This window comes from Argiope bruennichi, chromosome 7 (assembly GCF_947563725.1).
Source record: "Argiope bruennichi chromosome 7, qqArgBrue1.1, whole genome shotgun sequence".
In the NCBI taxonomy this organism is placed as follows: domain Eukaryota; kingdom Metazoa; phylum Arthropoda; class Arachnida; order Araneae; family Araneidae; genus Argiope; species Argiope bruennichi.
In genome coordinates, this window is record NC_079157.1 from 84,582,471 (window position 1) to 84,602,055 (window position 19,585).

Here is a 19,585-nt window from a genome sequence, read left to right on the forward strand (position 1 = left end):
AGCAACCTACTTAATAATCTAAAATTTATAACAGACCATATTTGCTTAAACAGAACAAAGTTAATTTAATTAAACTGAGATTGAAAAATGTAGTATTTATCAATAAACTGTATTGAATTGAGTAATGAAACCAATAAAAAATTACAAATTGTAATTATATATATGTGTGTGTGTGTGTGTGTGTGTGTGTGTGTGTGTGTGTGTGTGTGTGTGTATACTATCACTCCTCTGACTTTGTCAGTATATATATATATATATATATATATATATATATATATATATATATATATATATATATATATATATATACAGGGTGTTGCTGAATTCGACCGACAAAGTCAGAGGGGTGATAGTAGGCATCATGATGATAATGAATCACCCTGCAACATAGGGTCCCAAACGACGTTTAGTAGGGGAAAATTTCAAAAATGTATGGAGTCGAGAACTGTAGGAAACTGTAAAAAATGAATAAAAAAATAAAAAATGGTGTTTCAACTATGAAATTTTTTTAAGTGAAAGGACATTTTAACAAGTTTTTTTCCATGCTGGTAACATGAGGATTTGATGATCTAGGGGATCGTAAATTACTGAAAACGAAAAAATAGTTTAAAACGCATATTTTCAAAAATATTAAAACTTGAAGAAAAATAAAATCTTGAAAATGTAAGGAATTTTATATTCTTTAAATTTATATTTTTTATTTTTTATATAAAAACGTGAAGTGTGAGAATTGGGGAGTTTTAAAGATATTCAAGAAAAATTAAAATGGTAATCAGAAAACATAGCTGCAACATCAGTACTGATGTTCGCAAAGAGCGTTGCCAAATTTGAAAGATAAATTCAGAGCAAGGATAGTAGGCATTAAGTAGATGAAAAATTACCAAAAAACATAGGGTCGCTGATAACGTTTTCAATGAAAATTACAAATCGTGTGGAGGTTGCATGTTGGATTCTTGATGCCACACAGGAAGATGCACTCTTTTCTGCTAGAGTTTTATTCTCAGATGACGCCTGCTTTACGAGAGAAGGTGTCTCCAACACGCACAATGCGAATATTTGGTCATTCGAAAATCCTCACATTACTATCTCATCGAACGTACAACACAAGTTTGATATTAATATCTCAGCAGGGTCATGTATATCTTCCTGAACACCTTAGTGACGAAAAGTACCTTGTTTTCTCCAGCACGTCCCTCCGGATTTACTGCAATACCGACAATTGTAAACCAGAAAATTTGGTTAATACGTGATGGTGCACCAGCAAAATTTAGTTACATTCGTGAAGTCTGATATGTTGTTTGCGAATGAAGTTTAGGGATCATCATTTCTGCAAGGCTCATTAATGAATACTTGCTCGATGCTTTTAAGTTCTTCGGACGAATGAAAAATTTACATAGGAGAAGGCTTCTTCTCGATTACCTTGTTCCTAATCCTCGTATTCATAAGGTCATTCTCTTCACCAGACTCATTGTCTTTTCGACGTCTGTTTTTGTGATTTTCACTGAATAAACGTTACCTGCGATCCTATGTTTTCTAGTAATTTTTCATCTACTTAATGCCTATTATCCTTGTACTGAATTTATCTTTCGAATTTGACAGCGCTCTCTGCGAACATCGGCACTAATGTTGCAGCGATGTTTTCTGGTTCCCATTTTAGTTTTTCTTGAATATCTTTAAAACTACCCAGTTCTCCCACTACACGCTTATATTAAATTGAAGAATATAAAATTCCTTACATTTTCAAGCTTTCCTTTTTCTTCAAGATTTAATCTTTTTAAAAATATGTATTTTAAATTACTTTTTCGTTTTCAGTAATTTACGACACCCAAGATCATCAAATCCGCATGTTACCAGCATGAAAACTTTTTTTAAAAATGTTCTTTCACTTAAAAAATATATATAGTTATTTTTTTATTAATTATTTACAGTTTCCAACGGTTCTCCGACTTCCTATATTTTTGTGATTTCTCCTAAGTAATAATTATTCTTACAGCAAAATAATTATTCTTATAATTATATATGTAATTCTTATAGCTATACTTACTCTTAAATTGATATTTATATAAAAAAGAGCAAAGATATATCCTGTATATTTAAAGATATATGATGTATCTTTATCTGTCACAATTTCTAATTGGTCAGAATGTTTGGAAAATTGAAAAACCAAATCTCATAAAGTAATAATCACAAAAATAAAATTATCATTTTCTAGAGTTTGTTATATTCTGTAACTTATATTATATGAGCTGACGAGTAAAAATTCTAGCTTATTACAATTATGGAAATTATACTCCACAATTAAAAGTAGCGACAGTTAATAAAGTATTATGGCTATGGGAATTTTTTTTTTACTTTGATTTCATATTTTTTGCCGCTAAGAAATTTTTTTTATATATTTTTATATTACAACAATGCAGAAAGCAATATTTGTTTCAAGAAATACACGATCAGCAGCATTTCAGTGCCAAATAAAAAGCTGTCGTTATTTTGAAATCTCTGAATGCGCCCCTGAATGCACAGTTTTAAGAGCATTGGTGAAAACTTAATACAACTGGAAAATCACTCTTAGGAATGAGCTGAAATTTTGCATGCCTCCATAAAATGGTCTTATCCTTCTATTTATGCACAATTTAACTATGTTGTAATTTAAAAAGTTTTAAATTCTAATTTTTTTCGCAAATTAAAAATTACTTTTTTATACTAAATATATATATATGTTAAATATAAAGAATGTCTTATAATAAAAAGAGTTTCAGTCAATAAATTTATAAATTTTAAGATATTAATTCAAAATTTAATCCAGAATAATGCTGGATGGTTTCTTTTTCGTTCCTCGACTGTATATTGCGTTCTCAACAACACTTTATTTTAAATCCTATTCTTCCTGTACGAGTAAGCGAAATTCTTACCTGTCTCACATGTCAGTCCAGTGTACGGTTTGGGGCAGTTGCAAGTGAAACCCTCTCCCAAAACCGTACAGTTTCCATCATTCTTGCAAGGATTGAAGGTGCAGGGAGTAACTAGTAGAGATAGGACGAAAATTACGCAAAATCAAAGCCGAAAAGGTAACTCAGGGTAAATACAACAATATGTCCGAAATTTGAAAGGAAATATAAATAAGAACCCTTCGGATGCATACACATAGTACATCAAATTCTATGTAGAAATGAATTAGTGACGGGTTTTGATAGTAGAGAATAGTTATTCCTATTATTTATATGAATAAGAAAAGAATATATGATTAGGTGTAGCGTTTTACATTTTAGAATTGTACAGACAGTTATTCATTGGAATAACCATTCATGTTTAATTGTAGAGAGATTCATTTTTAATAAAGCGAAGTTTTCATTTCGAATGTTTTAATTAATCTTAAAAGAGAAATGTAAGTATTTTCGTAAAAAAATATCCAAAACCAGTTCTTTTATATTTTGAATAAAAAAAAACAGGATAATTTTAGACATATCATGAGGGGCATATAGAAAGGGTAACAAGATTATACATATTTGTTGCCTTGTTATATTCATTTGATGGACAAAGAAAAGGGATTAACTGATAAATCATGAAAAAAAAATAATTGTATAAGAATTAATTGCCCCCCCCCCCTTGAAATAGATAACTGAATGGGTAAAAAAGTTAATGAACTCATCCCGAACAGTTGTATGCTGCTGTTGCAATGCCAGATATTTAGCAATAGGTGCAACCAGAATAAAAATGAATTTATGAAGTGCATTAAGCTGCAAAAATATGTTACTCGATATTCATTGATGATTTTTATGTTACTTTATGTGGAAGTGCTCCCAATTGGTGACGGGATAGGGTAAAAGAGATAGAACGATTCCAAAAGAAATTTAATAACATCCTTTGAACCATTGATAGCACTCGAGTAACAGTATAGCGCATTGTTGTTTTACTTGATGCGATAGGAGATTTTTTCATTGAGGCCAAGAAAAACAAGGCCTGAACCATCATCCAAAAATTTTACAGGAACATATTGGCTGGTTCATTCAAGATTTTGAGAAATGAACAAATTTATTCTGTAAGAGGTCTTTACGCAAATTGGTTGTGCTATCAAAAAGGAATTGATCGTATATCAATTAATATCTCTTTAAATTACTACTTCCATGAATCTGCATAGGTATGAAAGGATGTCGGCAATTTTTTTTTGGTTGTCGTTTCTCAAAAGTATCTCTATTTAGTAATACCGTAAATATAATACGAATTGGGTGATGATCATGTTAAGTCTACCGAAAAGGGAAGCTAATTCGCACGTTGTGGATGCATGGGTCAAAATCTCCATTAGCCGAAAAAATAAGAGGAAACAGCTGTAGTGTATGTACAGAGTGGTAAAAAAAAAAAAAAAAAACTTCCCCTATATATGAACCCTAGCGTCCTATCCGCTCAACCAATCGAACCAAAATTTCAGACATAGTTGTTTGAAGGTATGTGCTGGAGATTGTGAAGATTCTAAACAGCGCAGAGCTCACGGTTACGGTTACAGTGAGATAATTTCGAAATTTTTGAATGGCAACACCCACTTTTTCCTTGCGCAAGTTGATCAGCGTATTGAAAAACCACAAATGGCATTGGAACGATTAGCGTGTGATGAAATTTGCCGGCGTAAAACATTTGTAAAGAAGAGCTTTATAAAAGACTAATGACAGCACAGAGGGGAAAGAGAAAAAAAAAAGCTTTTATTGGAATGAAAAGTTAGAATTACAGGCTTTCAACGTCTTCACCTTCGCAGACGATAACGCATTGCATTCGGGAGATTGTGGACAATAATGCCGAACGTAACATGAAAGGAGGAATCTGCATAACTTCACGTGTTATGGCATCTTGCAATTTTGACACATCTCGTGGACCAGGAATGTACACCTTAGATTTCAGATAATCGCAGAACCAGAAATCCATAGGAGTAAGGTCGGGGAATCACGGTGGCCACGAAACTGCAAAGTTACGAGAGATGATTCTATCACCAAAGTATTGTTGCAGCACTGGTGGAACACATTGGGCGACGTGTGGTGGAGCCCCATCTTGCAACCATACAATGTCACTAATGACATTTCGTTGCTGCAATTCAGGAATAACGTAATTCTGCAACGTAAACTACTTTTTAATCAGTTCTAAAAACTTGTAATTTTATTTTTTAATTTTTGTCTTGCATGTAGATAATTTTACAATCTCTTTTTTACTACTTTCAAGATGAGCTAACAACTTGGCATGATCGAAAAGTTTTTAATCGATTGCAAAATTTGAATCAAACTGACAAAAAAAACACACACACAGATATATTAGAAAGCTACGGTTAATATTACATTGCCATATAGTTCTAAATTATGTTTGAAGTATCAAATATTGTACGTTTAAAGTCTCATTGGAAAGTTAATTTAAAATCAATTGTGAAATTTTCATCGAAAAGACAAAAAGACAACACAAAGTGAATTACGCAAACGTATTTATATTGATATAGCTAAGTCTACCTATTTTACAACTTTAAAACAAAGTTATCTAGGGACTATATGGAATCTAATGAAATTTTATAAGATATCTAGCATCTCCACTTAATATTAGAATGCATTTTGAGTATTTCCAATAAAATATGAGAATAGGTTATATATTCTTCAGCTCATTAGGGGTTTTTGTTATGTTTAGAAATGAAAATTTAGGCATTTTTCTTAAAGTCATACAATTTATATTGATTTTACGTATCAATCAATTTCTAAGCAACATTTTTTTATATTATATCCCTTATATGCTTCTATAAGGTATGAGTATTTGGTACACAGAGTCACTACCTATATACTTCCCATTATTCCATTCATACATCATATGATTACTACTTATTGGGAATGCTAAAGAAAATAGTATTCATTTTTGAAGATTTTGCCATTAACCGGGTCAGCCTATAACAGACACATATTTTCTTTTTTTCTAGAATTCTACCGTATCTTTATTACGGAATTAGGTTTGATAATCTGTTACTAGGTAGTTATTGATTTGATAATTTACATACATCACGATTGATTTAATTCTAGTTGTTCTAGATTTTCAAATTTTTTTCTTATTAAGTAAAACTATATCTCCACTTAAACAAATGTGGATTTCGTATTTATATATATATATATATTATAGTTGCAAATTATAACCAATGTATTAAGTTTACATCTTCAATATATTTTTAAAAAAAATCAAATTATTCGTTTTTCTGAATGTATTAAAGAAAGGAGTATGTTTCAGGTACAAGGTTTAACTCCAATCTGTAGGTATTTTTAAAGCAGAAAATGTATTATTCATACCTTTCTCAATACAATCCTTCCCTGTGTAATTGGAAGTACATACACATTCATAACCCTTTTCAACATCTTTGCAAGTGCCTCCGTTCTTACAAGGGTTATTGGAACAAGGACCTAAAATATTTCATGCAAGCAAAATGTATAGTCAAAAATGTTGTAGGCATATAAAGAAGAATTCATATGCATTTTGGTATTTCATAAATTATTCTTCAGCGGATAATTAGTTTGCTGAAAATAGACGTAACACTTCTTGTTGTTTTTGAATTAATATTAAAAATATTTGAGCCCAACTTTAACAGGTAATAGTACACAATAAACCAGTTTGTTTCCTTTATATCTGCCTTTTAGAATACAGAAGTTAAGGCACTAGTGTAATTGATATTACTATATTCTCTTTTTTGATTAGTAATATTATATACAGAAATGAAATTTTAAATTATAAACACCATGCAAAATTTTAACGAAAAATTTGCAAGTTAAAATGAGCAAAGTAGAAAAAAAAATACTAAATTTAGACGTATTTCACATTTACAGTTTGATATTTTTTATATATTTTTATTAATAAAATTTTAAAACAATTAGAACTTTTAGTTTGAAATTTATAGATAAATGATAATCACTTAATAGTTAACATTTTGAAGTGATGCAGAAAAATCTCTGACTGATGATATATATTAAAATAATAGAAAAAATTATGGTTTCGCATAATTTTCAATTACAATTTTAATATGCGCTCTGAAAAAAACTTTTCTTTTGTAAATATCCATTACTCAAGAAATAACTACCTGCCAAATTCAATAGTTTTAAGTCTATTGGTCGGTCCTATAGAGCTTTTCGAATACTTATTTGCATATCATATGTCGTACGATAGCTCATCAAGCAATTTTCTGTTTTCAGCTTATAAACATTATCAAATTTCATTAATTCTTTTGAATAACGATATATATTTTATGATTTGACTACTAATACAGTTTTACTTTGTAATGTAATTAGATATTAATATAGAATACTTAAACTCAAATTGAGTCATAATTTCGTGAAAAAAATCTTTAAAAGGAATTCATGATTCATAAATAATTGCAATTTGTACATTTATAGTCAATTCAGATCAGCTTTTTTTTTCATGCAAAACAACAACAACAAAATAGTATCTCCAAAGGTCACTGATATAGGCCACAACAGCTAAAGAAATTTAGAGCAGAAATACTATCTCTATTTTAGCACTTTGAAATGTTTAGGTAAAATCTGTGTTTAGTGTGCTCTTACTTTGCCAAGAATGCCAAATGTGCCAAGTCGCCGATCGATGACTGACCAGATATGCAATGCAGTGAAACAGTTAGTTACTCACTTTCTTTCAATTAAAATTATGAGATTTAATGATCACAATTGTTTTATCTATAAAAGTTTCTGTTTAAATTTTTTTGGAATTAAAATTTTGACTTTATCGGAACTTTTTTGATTTCTGAAATAAAGAACATTTGCAAACCGTCTGTGCCAGTCTGTGCTTTAGACAAGACAAAAAAAAAAAAAAAAAATTAAGCATGCGATGACTTTAGTATTTGAAGAAGGCACCAAGCAGAATTTTTTACATTAAAAAAACAACCTTCGGCTTCCCTAGCAGTAGAAGAGGTAATCTAGTAGTTTTGCCAGCTCATTGAATATAAGGATTCTGAGAAATAACAAAGACAACACAAGATAAAAAGTAATAATCTATTTGTATTAGCTTCGCTACTAGAGATTGATAATTTTATTAAGAAGAAATTTTAAGGAATAAATATACTTACAAGGTTCAATTAATTCTTCATTTGAACAAGGAACGAATTTGAAATTTCTATATAAAAAAAAACCGCGAATCTTCTCAGTGATTAAAACGTCATTCCATTGGTGAACGGAAACGTCATTCCATATAGAATTTTTCCGTACAATATTTTCAATATTGTAATCATAATATTTCTGATTATCACAATTATCAGGCACCGGGATCTTGAACAATTACATACAAAATTATCACAGCAAATCCGCGAAAAGAACAACTAATTGTAAAGAATTCCATCAGAATGGTAAGATAATATTAAAATGAAAAACTATGGAATAATGCCAAACGATTTCAAATAGCTAGGAGCAAATGTTATTAGTTTTCTATTTTCATTTCTGACAAAACAGACGCTTTTAATTAGAATAAATTAATTCAGTAAGAATCGCAACAAAAGGAACAATATTATTTGTTCGTAGCTCACATTAGGAGTAGGACGTTTTATTAACAGTAATTATTCTTTCAATCATAAAAAGTAATTTAATTAAATTCTTTATGAATTTCCATTTGCCGATTATTTTTAATTTTCATTTCTTATAAAAATTTTATAGTTGATGTACAACTCAGCAAGCGAAAAAAAATTGTAAACAAATCAGTATTAGGGTTACTAGAAAAACTATTCCACCTGCTTTTTCTAGGTTACCATATTGGCGGCAAATTTCACTGCCATATTGTTTGTTATGCATGACGACTATCGAATTGTCTTCAGGGAGAAGACTTACCAGGAAAAGTGGCCTAAACTGTGTTATCATACAATTATTCATATTTTTTTCATCTTGACTATCTTCAAGATTTTCATCGCGTAGATGAACTGATGACACGAGCGACATCAAGCTCATTAACATTAGATTTGATTTTTTTTTAAATAATGAAACGTACGTCAAAATTCGAAATAAAAAATATATAATTTAAATGATTTTTAACTATCACCACAAATATCATAACAAAGATGTCATTATTGTAATTTTTTTTTCTCTCTAACAAAATAAAACTGCGAAAAGTCATAGTGAGTGACCGATAGGATATTTCTCATCTAGAAAAATAACTTAGAGACTTGGCTAACATTGTCTCTCTGTCTTAAATGACTGATTCTTTTTTAAATTTTCTAAAAAAAGTTTTATTTTTCAAGAGGTCTAATTGCCTGGCTTTATAATGGTATGGACAGTAATAATTCAAATTTACAAAGTAATTTTTATGGTTATTTTTAACCAAGGAAAATGAAAAGATTCCTTTCAATACTATTATCATTGGCTGCGATACATTTAATATCACTGTGTTCTTTGATTCTTTCTATTTGCGTTATGTAGATGAGAATTCACTTATCAATATTTCTCGAGGAGAGTGATTCAATTGACAAACAAATATTCCAATTTATCATCATCACATTGTTATCAGAAACTGAAATATTCGATGAATGAAGAAACTTGTTGAGAAAGATAATATTTAATAGTAAAAAGTTAAGTGAATTCTGCACGCTTTTGAATGATATTATTCAGGCTTTATATTTTGTTATGAAATAATTCTGATATCGTTTGTCATATTTGAATGATATTTTGTGATATTTAAACTTGAAGAATAAGCCACCTATATATATATAACGCTAACTTATGTGGCACAGATTACTAATTGAGGAATGGCAATAATTAAATATAAACGAAACACTATACGAATTTCAGACTGCTTTATTCATTGAAAATTTTTAGAGCTGCCCTGAATCAAATGCTTTGCTCACCAAATTATGGAGCTGCAAAATATTATTAGAAATGTTCTCAAGATAGTTCGCCATGCCATCAAAGAAGACATACAGTCAGAGGAAAGAAGATATAAAAGAAAAAGAATTCAAACGAAAAGTTCAATCAAGCTCAAAAATAGGCTTAATCGTTGTCAGTTTAGTAAGTCATATCATTGACTCTCTGACCCGCCTCGAAGGCACATTGATAAAAAACTGAATAACCGGACCACCGCTATAGCAACACTGGCGGCAACTGTGGCTGAGTCCTAAGGGCCATCACCGGTTACGATACAACCCTTCCCTAAGGAAGTACGTCCCGTCATCGGTAGGAAAAGCCAGAAGCTTACCTTTTCGTGTACCCTCCAGGGTGGTGAGAACCAATAACCTTGCCGGAAACTTCTCATCTTCGTTTCGAAGTTTCCCTCGGGGGGGGGTCATATAAGTAATCGGATTAATGTACGATTTCTCGAGAAGCACCTCAAAATAGAGCCAATTGTCCCAAAACTCTCCAAAAGTCTGCAATCTTGGGTGTATATCAGAAATGCTAACAAACGACTTTGAATGTTAACCCGTATGTTAATTTTAAGTCTAGCCGTAATCGCTATGACTTGCCTTCGGAAATTGATGCTCATATCTTATAAAAAACTATTATCTTATAAAAAGTGCTTTTTGTTTTATCTTAAGACTAAAAAAATTATCTTTTTAATGACATAAATTCCATTTTCGTACAAATTTTCACTTAACATTAATAAATATTTTTAATTTGACTCGATACGCTATTAGAAAAAAAAATTGTTTTACGGAATTCAAACTCTCCATCAAAACATTCAAGCACGGGTTTTCGCCATTATATAATCCGTAGTAGTAATTTCATTTCCGCTTTTATTACGTGCTATATACGCTTTGTAAATTGCAGTAAATTATTTTAATTTATCGTAGTCGTATTAAATAATTAGATTACTTGTTTTTTTACAGAAATGCATCCCATATTAATAACTTAACTGCTTAATAAGATAATAATTTGGGCGAATGAACTGGTCGCCAAAAGCAGCTAGTAAAATCTTAACTTCATTTCGATGAAACTTGTTCTTACATTCTTAATATTTTAGAATTTTTTTAAATTGAAATTTATAACATTCCTCCATCTTTCAATTTTAAATTCTTACCCCAATCTAAAGCGCTTACAAGGACATCTATTAAAGATAAAGAACATTTGAAGAAAAGTACTTTCTGGGTAAGCACTCTTTGCAAATTATCGTTTAACATAAAGAACAAATAATCTATTTGATAATGAATTCCACATCGTTTATATATATTTGATTTAAGAATGTCGTTAATAACGTAGAGTCAGAATTGTTCTTGTGTATCAATCACTCAATAACAGTACTTTAAAGGTATAAAAAAATTGCTTTAGTTTGTTGGTTTTATTTTTTCCTTTCAACATTTTATTGCTTTTAGGTGATCACATCTAAAATCCAAGCAACTCCGCATCAATGGCGCCAGTTATTTCCTATGCTCTCCCCACCCGACCCTACTTCTAATTTTCATTTGGATATTTAAAAAAAACTTTTTTTAATTTCCGTGATGATAGCTTGCTTTAAGTAAAAGATGGCTATGAAATAACTTTTCCTGTTTGTCGAAGTAACAGATTGATATGAAATTTCATATACAGACTTTGGAATGTATGGGAAAATGATTTCTGTAAAATAATTTATTATCATGTGAGAACATGTTATTATGATTTGAGTTTTTGAAGCTCCAAAATGCGCAGGCAAAAAATTGGTTTGCTTTTGAGGCATCAATTTGTCGCTTTTAGTCATAATTTGATATATCAATTAGTAACAAACCACACAAATCATAGATATGATATTAGATTATAATGCAAGTCTGGAAACTCTTGATTAATTTTAAAATGCATACTTTTTTCAACAACAAAAAAAAAACATCGTTTCGCTGAGATTGTATTTTATAATAGTTCTCATAGTAGTTCTGCTTGCAATGTATTTATTTTCAGGACATCAGTAAATATCGAATGAATTGAAAACAAATTAACCGAACGAAAGCTGCTTTTAGACAAATTAGGAAAAACATTCAGGCAAAAAAAAAGTAAAGGAAATAGAGAATCGTATGATCGAAAGATTGCAAGTTAAAAGACAAAATTATTTATCCTCAACTCCTATTAAGTTATTTATAAATGAGAAAATAAAGTAATCATTTCAGGTTCTGCTCATCAGAAAACGACAATATATCAAAAAGAGGGTGCAAGAGTTAAAAAAATACATAATTGCCAGTTTCAACGAGCATATTTTTATCCAAATAGAAAATAGAAAAGAGTTAAGATATAAAAAAAAGCAGTTTTTTATTTTAGATGTATAAATTTCATATTTAGAAATTTATTGCATTTTTACTTTCCGGTATACAATGTATATAGAATGTATAGTTTGACGATTACTATACGGCGTTACATAGTAATCTCCACGACGTTGTATAGTAGTTTCCATGAATCGTATTACTATACGATTTGGAAGGATCTCCACATTATAGACCCGTCTGAGTTCGAAAAACACATTAAAAGAATGTCCGTATATCTGTCTGTGTCAATTCATAAACGCTTTGATATAGACAGATGAAACTTCGTATACAGAATTAAACCAAATTTGTAGATATCTGTTATCTTTTCAGCGAAATTCTTTGAGAAGAACAATGTCTGTTTGGCTGCTTGAATACAATTTAACACGATAACTGCAAATGGTTCGTTCATTCGTTCAGTTATATTAACGTTCCGTTTAAAGCAATGCTAGGGCTATTTTGGGACAGACCTCGTAACTTTGAACCTCGGTCAGATGACGAGGATGACACCTGAACTGGCAACCTCCTCGCCACACCACACAAGCGGGAGCACGTTTGGTCATGACGAGTTTAACGTGCAACAGACCCCCTTTCACGGCGGTTCTTTGGCTGAATCGGGACACGAACCTGAAACCCTCCGGTTTCGAAGCCGAGACCTTAGCACTAGGCAACCGCGGCCCCAACTGTAAACGGAGAGAGCTAGATAAATAAAATTCGTTACACAGGTTTAGTGTCTTTAGTATAGACAGATGCCAAATTGTGAGCGAAATCCAGCGAGAGGTTGATTGTTTGTCGATCGATGCCTTCAGAAATATGTAAAAGCAACAACTCAAAAACGCAACGACTTAAACGTATGAAATTTGATTTGTGATTTTGTAACTGCAAGTGTAGTTTTATGTCAAATTTTTGTTTCAATCGGTTGTGAAAAATGCGCCTGAAAACCCAAATGAATTTTTTTGTTTATATAAAATTTTCGGTCTAAGATACCAACAAATTGTCAGACATTAAATTATTATGCTTTATGATCTATCATTTTATATATTTCAAAAATACATGTTCTTCTTGATAAACATTTATTATAATAGTTAAGAACTCACCTATACATTTTTCATTCACTTCATAATAACCTGGTTTGCAAAGACATACTTTTTTAGAATTGAAACCCAGCCATCCATCACGTATCCACATGCAATTTGAATCTGGTCCGCAATCACAAGCTGAAAGTATAAATATTTTTATTAATACAATTTAATTACAAAAAATAGGAATTTTTAAATATATAAAATAAGGTATTTCATATTGTCTGAAATTCGCGTTAGCGGAACACTTAAAAAAAAAGTATAGAATGGATTCGAAATAATTCTCTTACTACTATACTTTGATCTTAGCCGAAAGGCCGAGAATCGATCTCGAAATAATTCATGAATCAAATTGCGAAATACTATATTAAGCAATCATAAGCATAAGGAAAAAGTGCGAAGTTCAAATAAGTGACAAAACATTCATACAACTATCATCATGCAGTGTTTATTTAATATTGTATAAGATACTAGCAGTACTCGTACAGCGTTGCCGAGGAATAACACCCAAAAGGAAAAATTAGTTTTAAACTTAAGTCGAGCCTCCATCCGATATGACATGGGCATGTCACGCAACATCAAACAAACATAAAAATATATTTAGAAATCATCAAAAATAACTACTAAACAATTTTTAATTGTCCAGAAATTCTAAACATTCAGAATTAAAAAGATAAATATATGATATGATCATATACAAAGCAATTCACTAAAAACATACAACAGGAAAGAAAGCTGTTTTAAAATTTAAAAATATACAAATAATTCATTGTACCCACTATACCACATTTGTTTATCAATTCTGCATAAGCTGTTATGAAAATAAAATCCAGCTTGCTTCATAATATTTCTTTGTAAATTATAATGGCTGGGCCATCCTTTCGCTCCTCATGACCCTGAGAGTCATTCTGTCTCTGTAATTCAATTGCAGTGCGATTTAAAGAGAGAATGTTACTTCGCTCAACAGAAGACACTCCTTCCCTAAGTGTGGACATTCTATCTCTGATATTCGCTAACCGAACGTTCCTTTCATCTATATTTTCATTATCGCGCAAGAAACGAAGCGTTTTGGCATTTAATGTGTTTTGACCACGATTGGATTTCCTTTTATTTTGGGCATAATGAGTTTTGAATCGCTGTTTCAAATTAGACTTAAATAAAGAAATGTATCGCACATGCATAGACAGGTCTTGCTATTTGCGCATGCGCCGTTTGAGGTTTTAGCACATGCACAGATAAATGCAAAGCACAGATACTGCTGTTTTACGCATGCGTGAATCGTAGTAGGAAAATAATTAAAGTCACAATTATAAAATTCCATTTTTTATTTTCATATGACTTCAATGCACTAATACCTTCCCCAATAAATGCCCTACCAAATGGTACGAATATCTCCAATATCAGTTAAGTATTTCTCGAGTTTCTCTTTCAAACATACTAATGATTTGAGGAGATTTCATTTTGTACTATGTATAGCTATTATTAAAAATTTGATATCTAGATAAGGCAACATGGTGCGAAATATGTTTTAATGTTATACGATATCATATTATAATCTATATATATAAGACCCTAACATACTTGGCACAGAAACTGTGCTTTTTACTTTCTGTAGAATGGCATCATTTAAATATCAACTAACCATCATACGAATTTCAGACTGCTTCATTCATTGAATATTTTTTACCGGTACATTAATTCCAATGTTTCGTCTAGCTAATTAATAGAGCTGCAAAATGTCATTAGAAATATTCTGGAGATGTTTCGTCGTCTCAGCTTAAAGTGAATTCAATCAGATTAAGAAGATATAAATGAAATAATGAAATAGACTTCAAAAAAAAGTTTAATAGAGCGAAAAAATAGTTTAAAGGAGAAAAATAACTTATAGCTTCTTGAGATAAATAATCGTGGTAAGGTTTCAGATTAATCAACGATTTCCCGACAAGCACATCAAAATCGTGAAAATCGTCCAAAAACTAGCCAAAAAAACCCCTGCTATTCTGGATAGATACCAGAAATAATAGCAAATAACTTTTAGAGATTGCAAAAAGATTTGCACAAATCGTATCAAAATATTTCAATTTTGGTGACCGCATATTAATTTTAAGTCTAGCCGTAACGTTATAACTTTACCATGGAAATTGATATTCATATTTTCAATAACAATTGCATAAAAAAATGATTTTTGTATTATCTTAAGTCTCAAAAAATTATCTTTTTAATGATATTAGTTTCATTTCTGCACAATTTACTCTTTAAAAGAAATAATATTTCTAATTCAATTTGATACATTATCTGAAAGAAAGTTTTTGAAAGCTATGAAGGAATTCAAACTATATATCAAAACATTCAATCGCTTGTTAACTCAGTAATAGGATTTTCACTTCCTCTTTTATTTCGAAATATATCTACTTTTAAATTTGCAGTAGAATGATTGAATTCATGTTTTTCAGTCATATCGAATAAGAAATTCATCGAAATCATTTAACAACCTAAAAAGTCGATAAACTAGGCGAACGAACTGGTCGTCAAAGACGGCTAGTATTCAATATACTATAAAATTACGCAATATCGTTTATTATCATGCTTTAGTGTGCAATATATATGTACTATTATATTAACAACAGTAAATATTAATATTTTCTCATAAATTAGTAACTCATCGAAAACAAATTTTTCTAATTCATTCTTTAAAAATATAAAGTTAAGATCATTATATTATTTATGAATTACATTTAATTACACTAAAAAAAACAGTATTTAAAATTCAACAAGTGCAGGGCATCCAAATAAGCGAGACCTCGACTTTATTCTAGAAATATCATTAGTAGGTAAATATGTAAAATAACAAACTAACAAGAAAAACAGCATAGATGATTACACTTTGTATTTGTATATATATATATATATATATATATATATATATATATATATATATATATATATATATATATATATATATTAAATTCAAGAATTAAAATTTTATAGAATTTCTGTACGCATAAATTTTTAGTGAGTGAATCTATATAGCAATAAGTAAACGTACACAATATCAGTATTTCGTAAAAAAGGGCTATAAATATTTTTAATAAATTCTTTTAGGATATTCGGAAATCCTAATTTTAACAAGAGGCCCTTAATCAAATGATGCAAGACAGAAATTGGCTAATATATGAATAATATCTTATCTGACATCCAGTTTAATGTAAAAATAATTAGAAATATAGTTGTTGGAAATGTAAAAGAATTTAAAATTTTATAAAATATTTTTGGCCAGTCAGTGCTTTTGAAATCTATGGTATTCCTCTTTTGATAGGAAGCTAAAATTTGTATTGATGAATGATTTATCAAGAAAAGGAAATTGATTGGTTGTCAAAATGGGTTTGAGGCCATTCGTCGCAAGTGATATTCTTCATTGAAATCAACTTTCTGTTAATGTATGATGTATGACTGCCGGAATCGTTCACTTAATCAGATGTTATATAGTTATATAATGATGTATGATAATTAGTTTAACCAGATTCTGAACACTAATAGTTCCGATACGGTGAAGAAATTCCGTTAGAAATAGTTGCAGCGGTCAAATAATATAATTCAATAATTCAATGTGTTCAATTATAAGAAATTATAAGTGAGCAATTTGTAGCACTGCGGAATGGCTCAAATCTTAAATTTTGGGATTGAATTGAATGAGGTTGCTAAATTATCTACCAAATACTGTAATTTTGTTCCTAGGAGCTATTATTATAAGATTATTGAAGCAGAACCAAATTTTAAATTTTTTTGGACTTAGAATGCATATACATCTTGATATGATGTGATGTGATATTGAAAATACACATGTGGGGGTAACATTATAAGCCAGCTAACAACTTCCGGAGAAGAGTGTACACTTTTGTCTAGTGGCTTTGTTACTCGGCTATGAACCCTAACGTTGCGAGTTCGAGCCTCAACCTGCACATTGGTGACCCTGGTTCTGAACAACCGCATCCTTCGTTCTGCTGTCGTGGCTCCATCTACCGGCAGCAACCACTCACACACGCTCGCCGTCGCCCGCCATAACACTTGGCGCGATAATCACGTTCGTCGCTCGCCATAACTGGCGCGATAAACTCTACCGACTCACTGGTGGGGGACTGTTGTGGTGGTAACATTATAAGTCAGCTAACAACTTCCAGAGAAGAGTGGACACTTTTGTCTAGTCGCTTTGTTACTCGGCTATGAACCCTAACGTTGCGAGTTCGAACCTCAACCTGCACACACATCCATTCCAGAAATCTGTATTGTCTTTACAAGAACGAATTAGATCGAGTTGAATTTATGGAATGAAATGATAGAATGATCGGCTGTACAGAATTTTTATAAGATGAGTGCATACTTGTAAATCATTGAACATCAGAAAAATAATTGAATATTAATCTTTCATCTTTGATTGACAGTTTTTTTAGTGTAGGAAGGAGAATAAGTGGCGAGTTGTATGATTAAGTCGAATTGAACAACATCTGTTCGTATAAATAAAGCTCGAGGATGAAGAATATGAATTTATATCATAGCTTAAACCTCTAACTTTTAACCGGAACAAATTTTTCAATCAATTTTTAGCAAAGTCATTTCGAATAAATGCAGTAAGTATATCATCACATCACGTTAACTCTTCAATATTTATCAAAATTCATTCTTTATCAAATATGTTCCAAAAAATCTTTAAAAATTGAATAAAATCGGCAACATTCTTTTACGGAAAGGATGTTAAATCCTCTTCATACAAGTGAATCAATAAAAATGTTCTTTTTCACATGAATGTAATTTTTAAATATTTTTTTTAACCAAGCTGAAAGGTATCTTTTGTTGTAGTTTGATGGCCGCATACTATGAGATAAATACAATTAAAAGATCTGAAATCTTACCAATTTCGAATGATATAAATGTGTTAATTAAAGTAATGCCAATGAAGTCTCCAAGAATGTCAATTTGTCGACATAACTGACATATTAATTTTGAATTAATAAGTGCTTCAATGCGAGAATTATATGATATTTTTTATGACTACGCCTTGATTTAGAGTTTTAATGTTTTTAAAGAAAGCTTTATCGGCATCTTTATTAGATACTAGCCGCCTTTGGCGATCAGCCGGTTCGCCAATTTTAATGTTCGTTAAAATTTTAATAATTAAATAACTTCAACAGGAGTATAACCCCCTTCTTCACCAAGTTGCGATAACGCACCAAAGCTGGCAATCTTTATTATGCACTATCATTGAACATCTGCTCCTTTGCTTTTGAACATTTCACAAGGCCCTTGTTGGCGATTTTTAAAAATTTGGCCAAGCAGGGGGTTAAACTCCGGTCGTACCATTAAATATTTTACGCAATTCCAACTTTAATAGATTCTTCAGCAAAATATTTTAAAACTTCAAATTTTGATAGTCATATAATTCACTCATAATATTACAAAGGCCTTCAGTCATAACGTGATATGTATCTCTCTAATTTTCTGTTACCTCTCGTAGAATTTATGCTTTAAATTAAAGTGTAAATGATTAATCTGAAATTAATATAATAATATTTTTTACTGAAACAAAGCATTTTTTTTTAATAATATGATTACTGATAATAGAGTCACTGAGCGTTTAAACTTTATGGTCTCTAAAGAATATCTTTCTTCATTTATGTAATATCTCAAGAATTTGTCAACAAAAATTTCTCAGATTTATCATGAACAGATCGATTCATTAACAATGTTTCATTTTAAATGCATCAAACACCAAGAAAATAAAATGAATCGTTTAAAATAATCGGTCGAAAACAGGTTTAAAAAAACTACTTAAAAACGATGTACTTAAAACTATAAGCATATACAAAAAATATATATAACTAACATAAATACAATTTACTTACAAAAGCATGCAACTAACCTAAAAATAATTTAAATCATCCGTTGGTTGTCATGTCAACAATCAGAAGACAATGAGCATGCGTGAATTTTCAACGCCAGTTACGTTAACGCAAATGTGTGAATTTTTCTACGCCAGTTGGGGTAACGCTATGCAGATTATAAATTTTTAATTTCCTTTATTCTGTGTTATTTTAATTCAAAAGTACTTCAGAATGAATCTGCAACATGGATTAATTAACAATGTTTAATTTTAAATGCATAAAACATTAAGAAAATAAACAAAATCCTTTAAAATAATCCGCCGAAAAATGTTAACCCTAGCCTCATTACTGTTGGGAGAAAAAAAAAAAATGAAGCCTTACACATTTGGCGGTGGGGAAAATGGAAGATTTTTTTGGCGGAAAAGTTGGCGGTGGGGAAAATG

At 30.5% G+C, this 19,585-nt stretch overlaps 1 protein-coding gene across 1 annotated transcript in view; it reads right to left on the bottom strand.

Moving 5' to 3' along the window:
• The window catches only part of LOC129975219 (neurogenic locus notch homolog protein 1-like), a gene marked incomplete in the record, with an annotated part of 118,297 nt that overhangs the window by 93,582 nt on the left and 5,130 nt on the right, over positions 1-19,585 (bottom strand). The window contains 3 exon segments of the mRNA XM_056088216.1: positions 2,910-3,020; positions 6,297-6,407; positions 13,285-13,404. Of these exon segments, the coding sequence (XP_055944191.1) occupies positions 2,910-3,020; positions 6,297-6,407; positions 13,285-13,404 (342 nt within the window).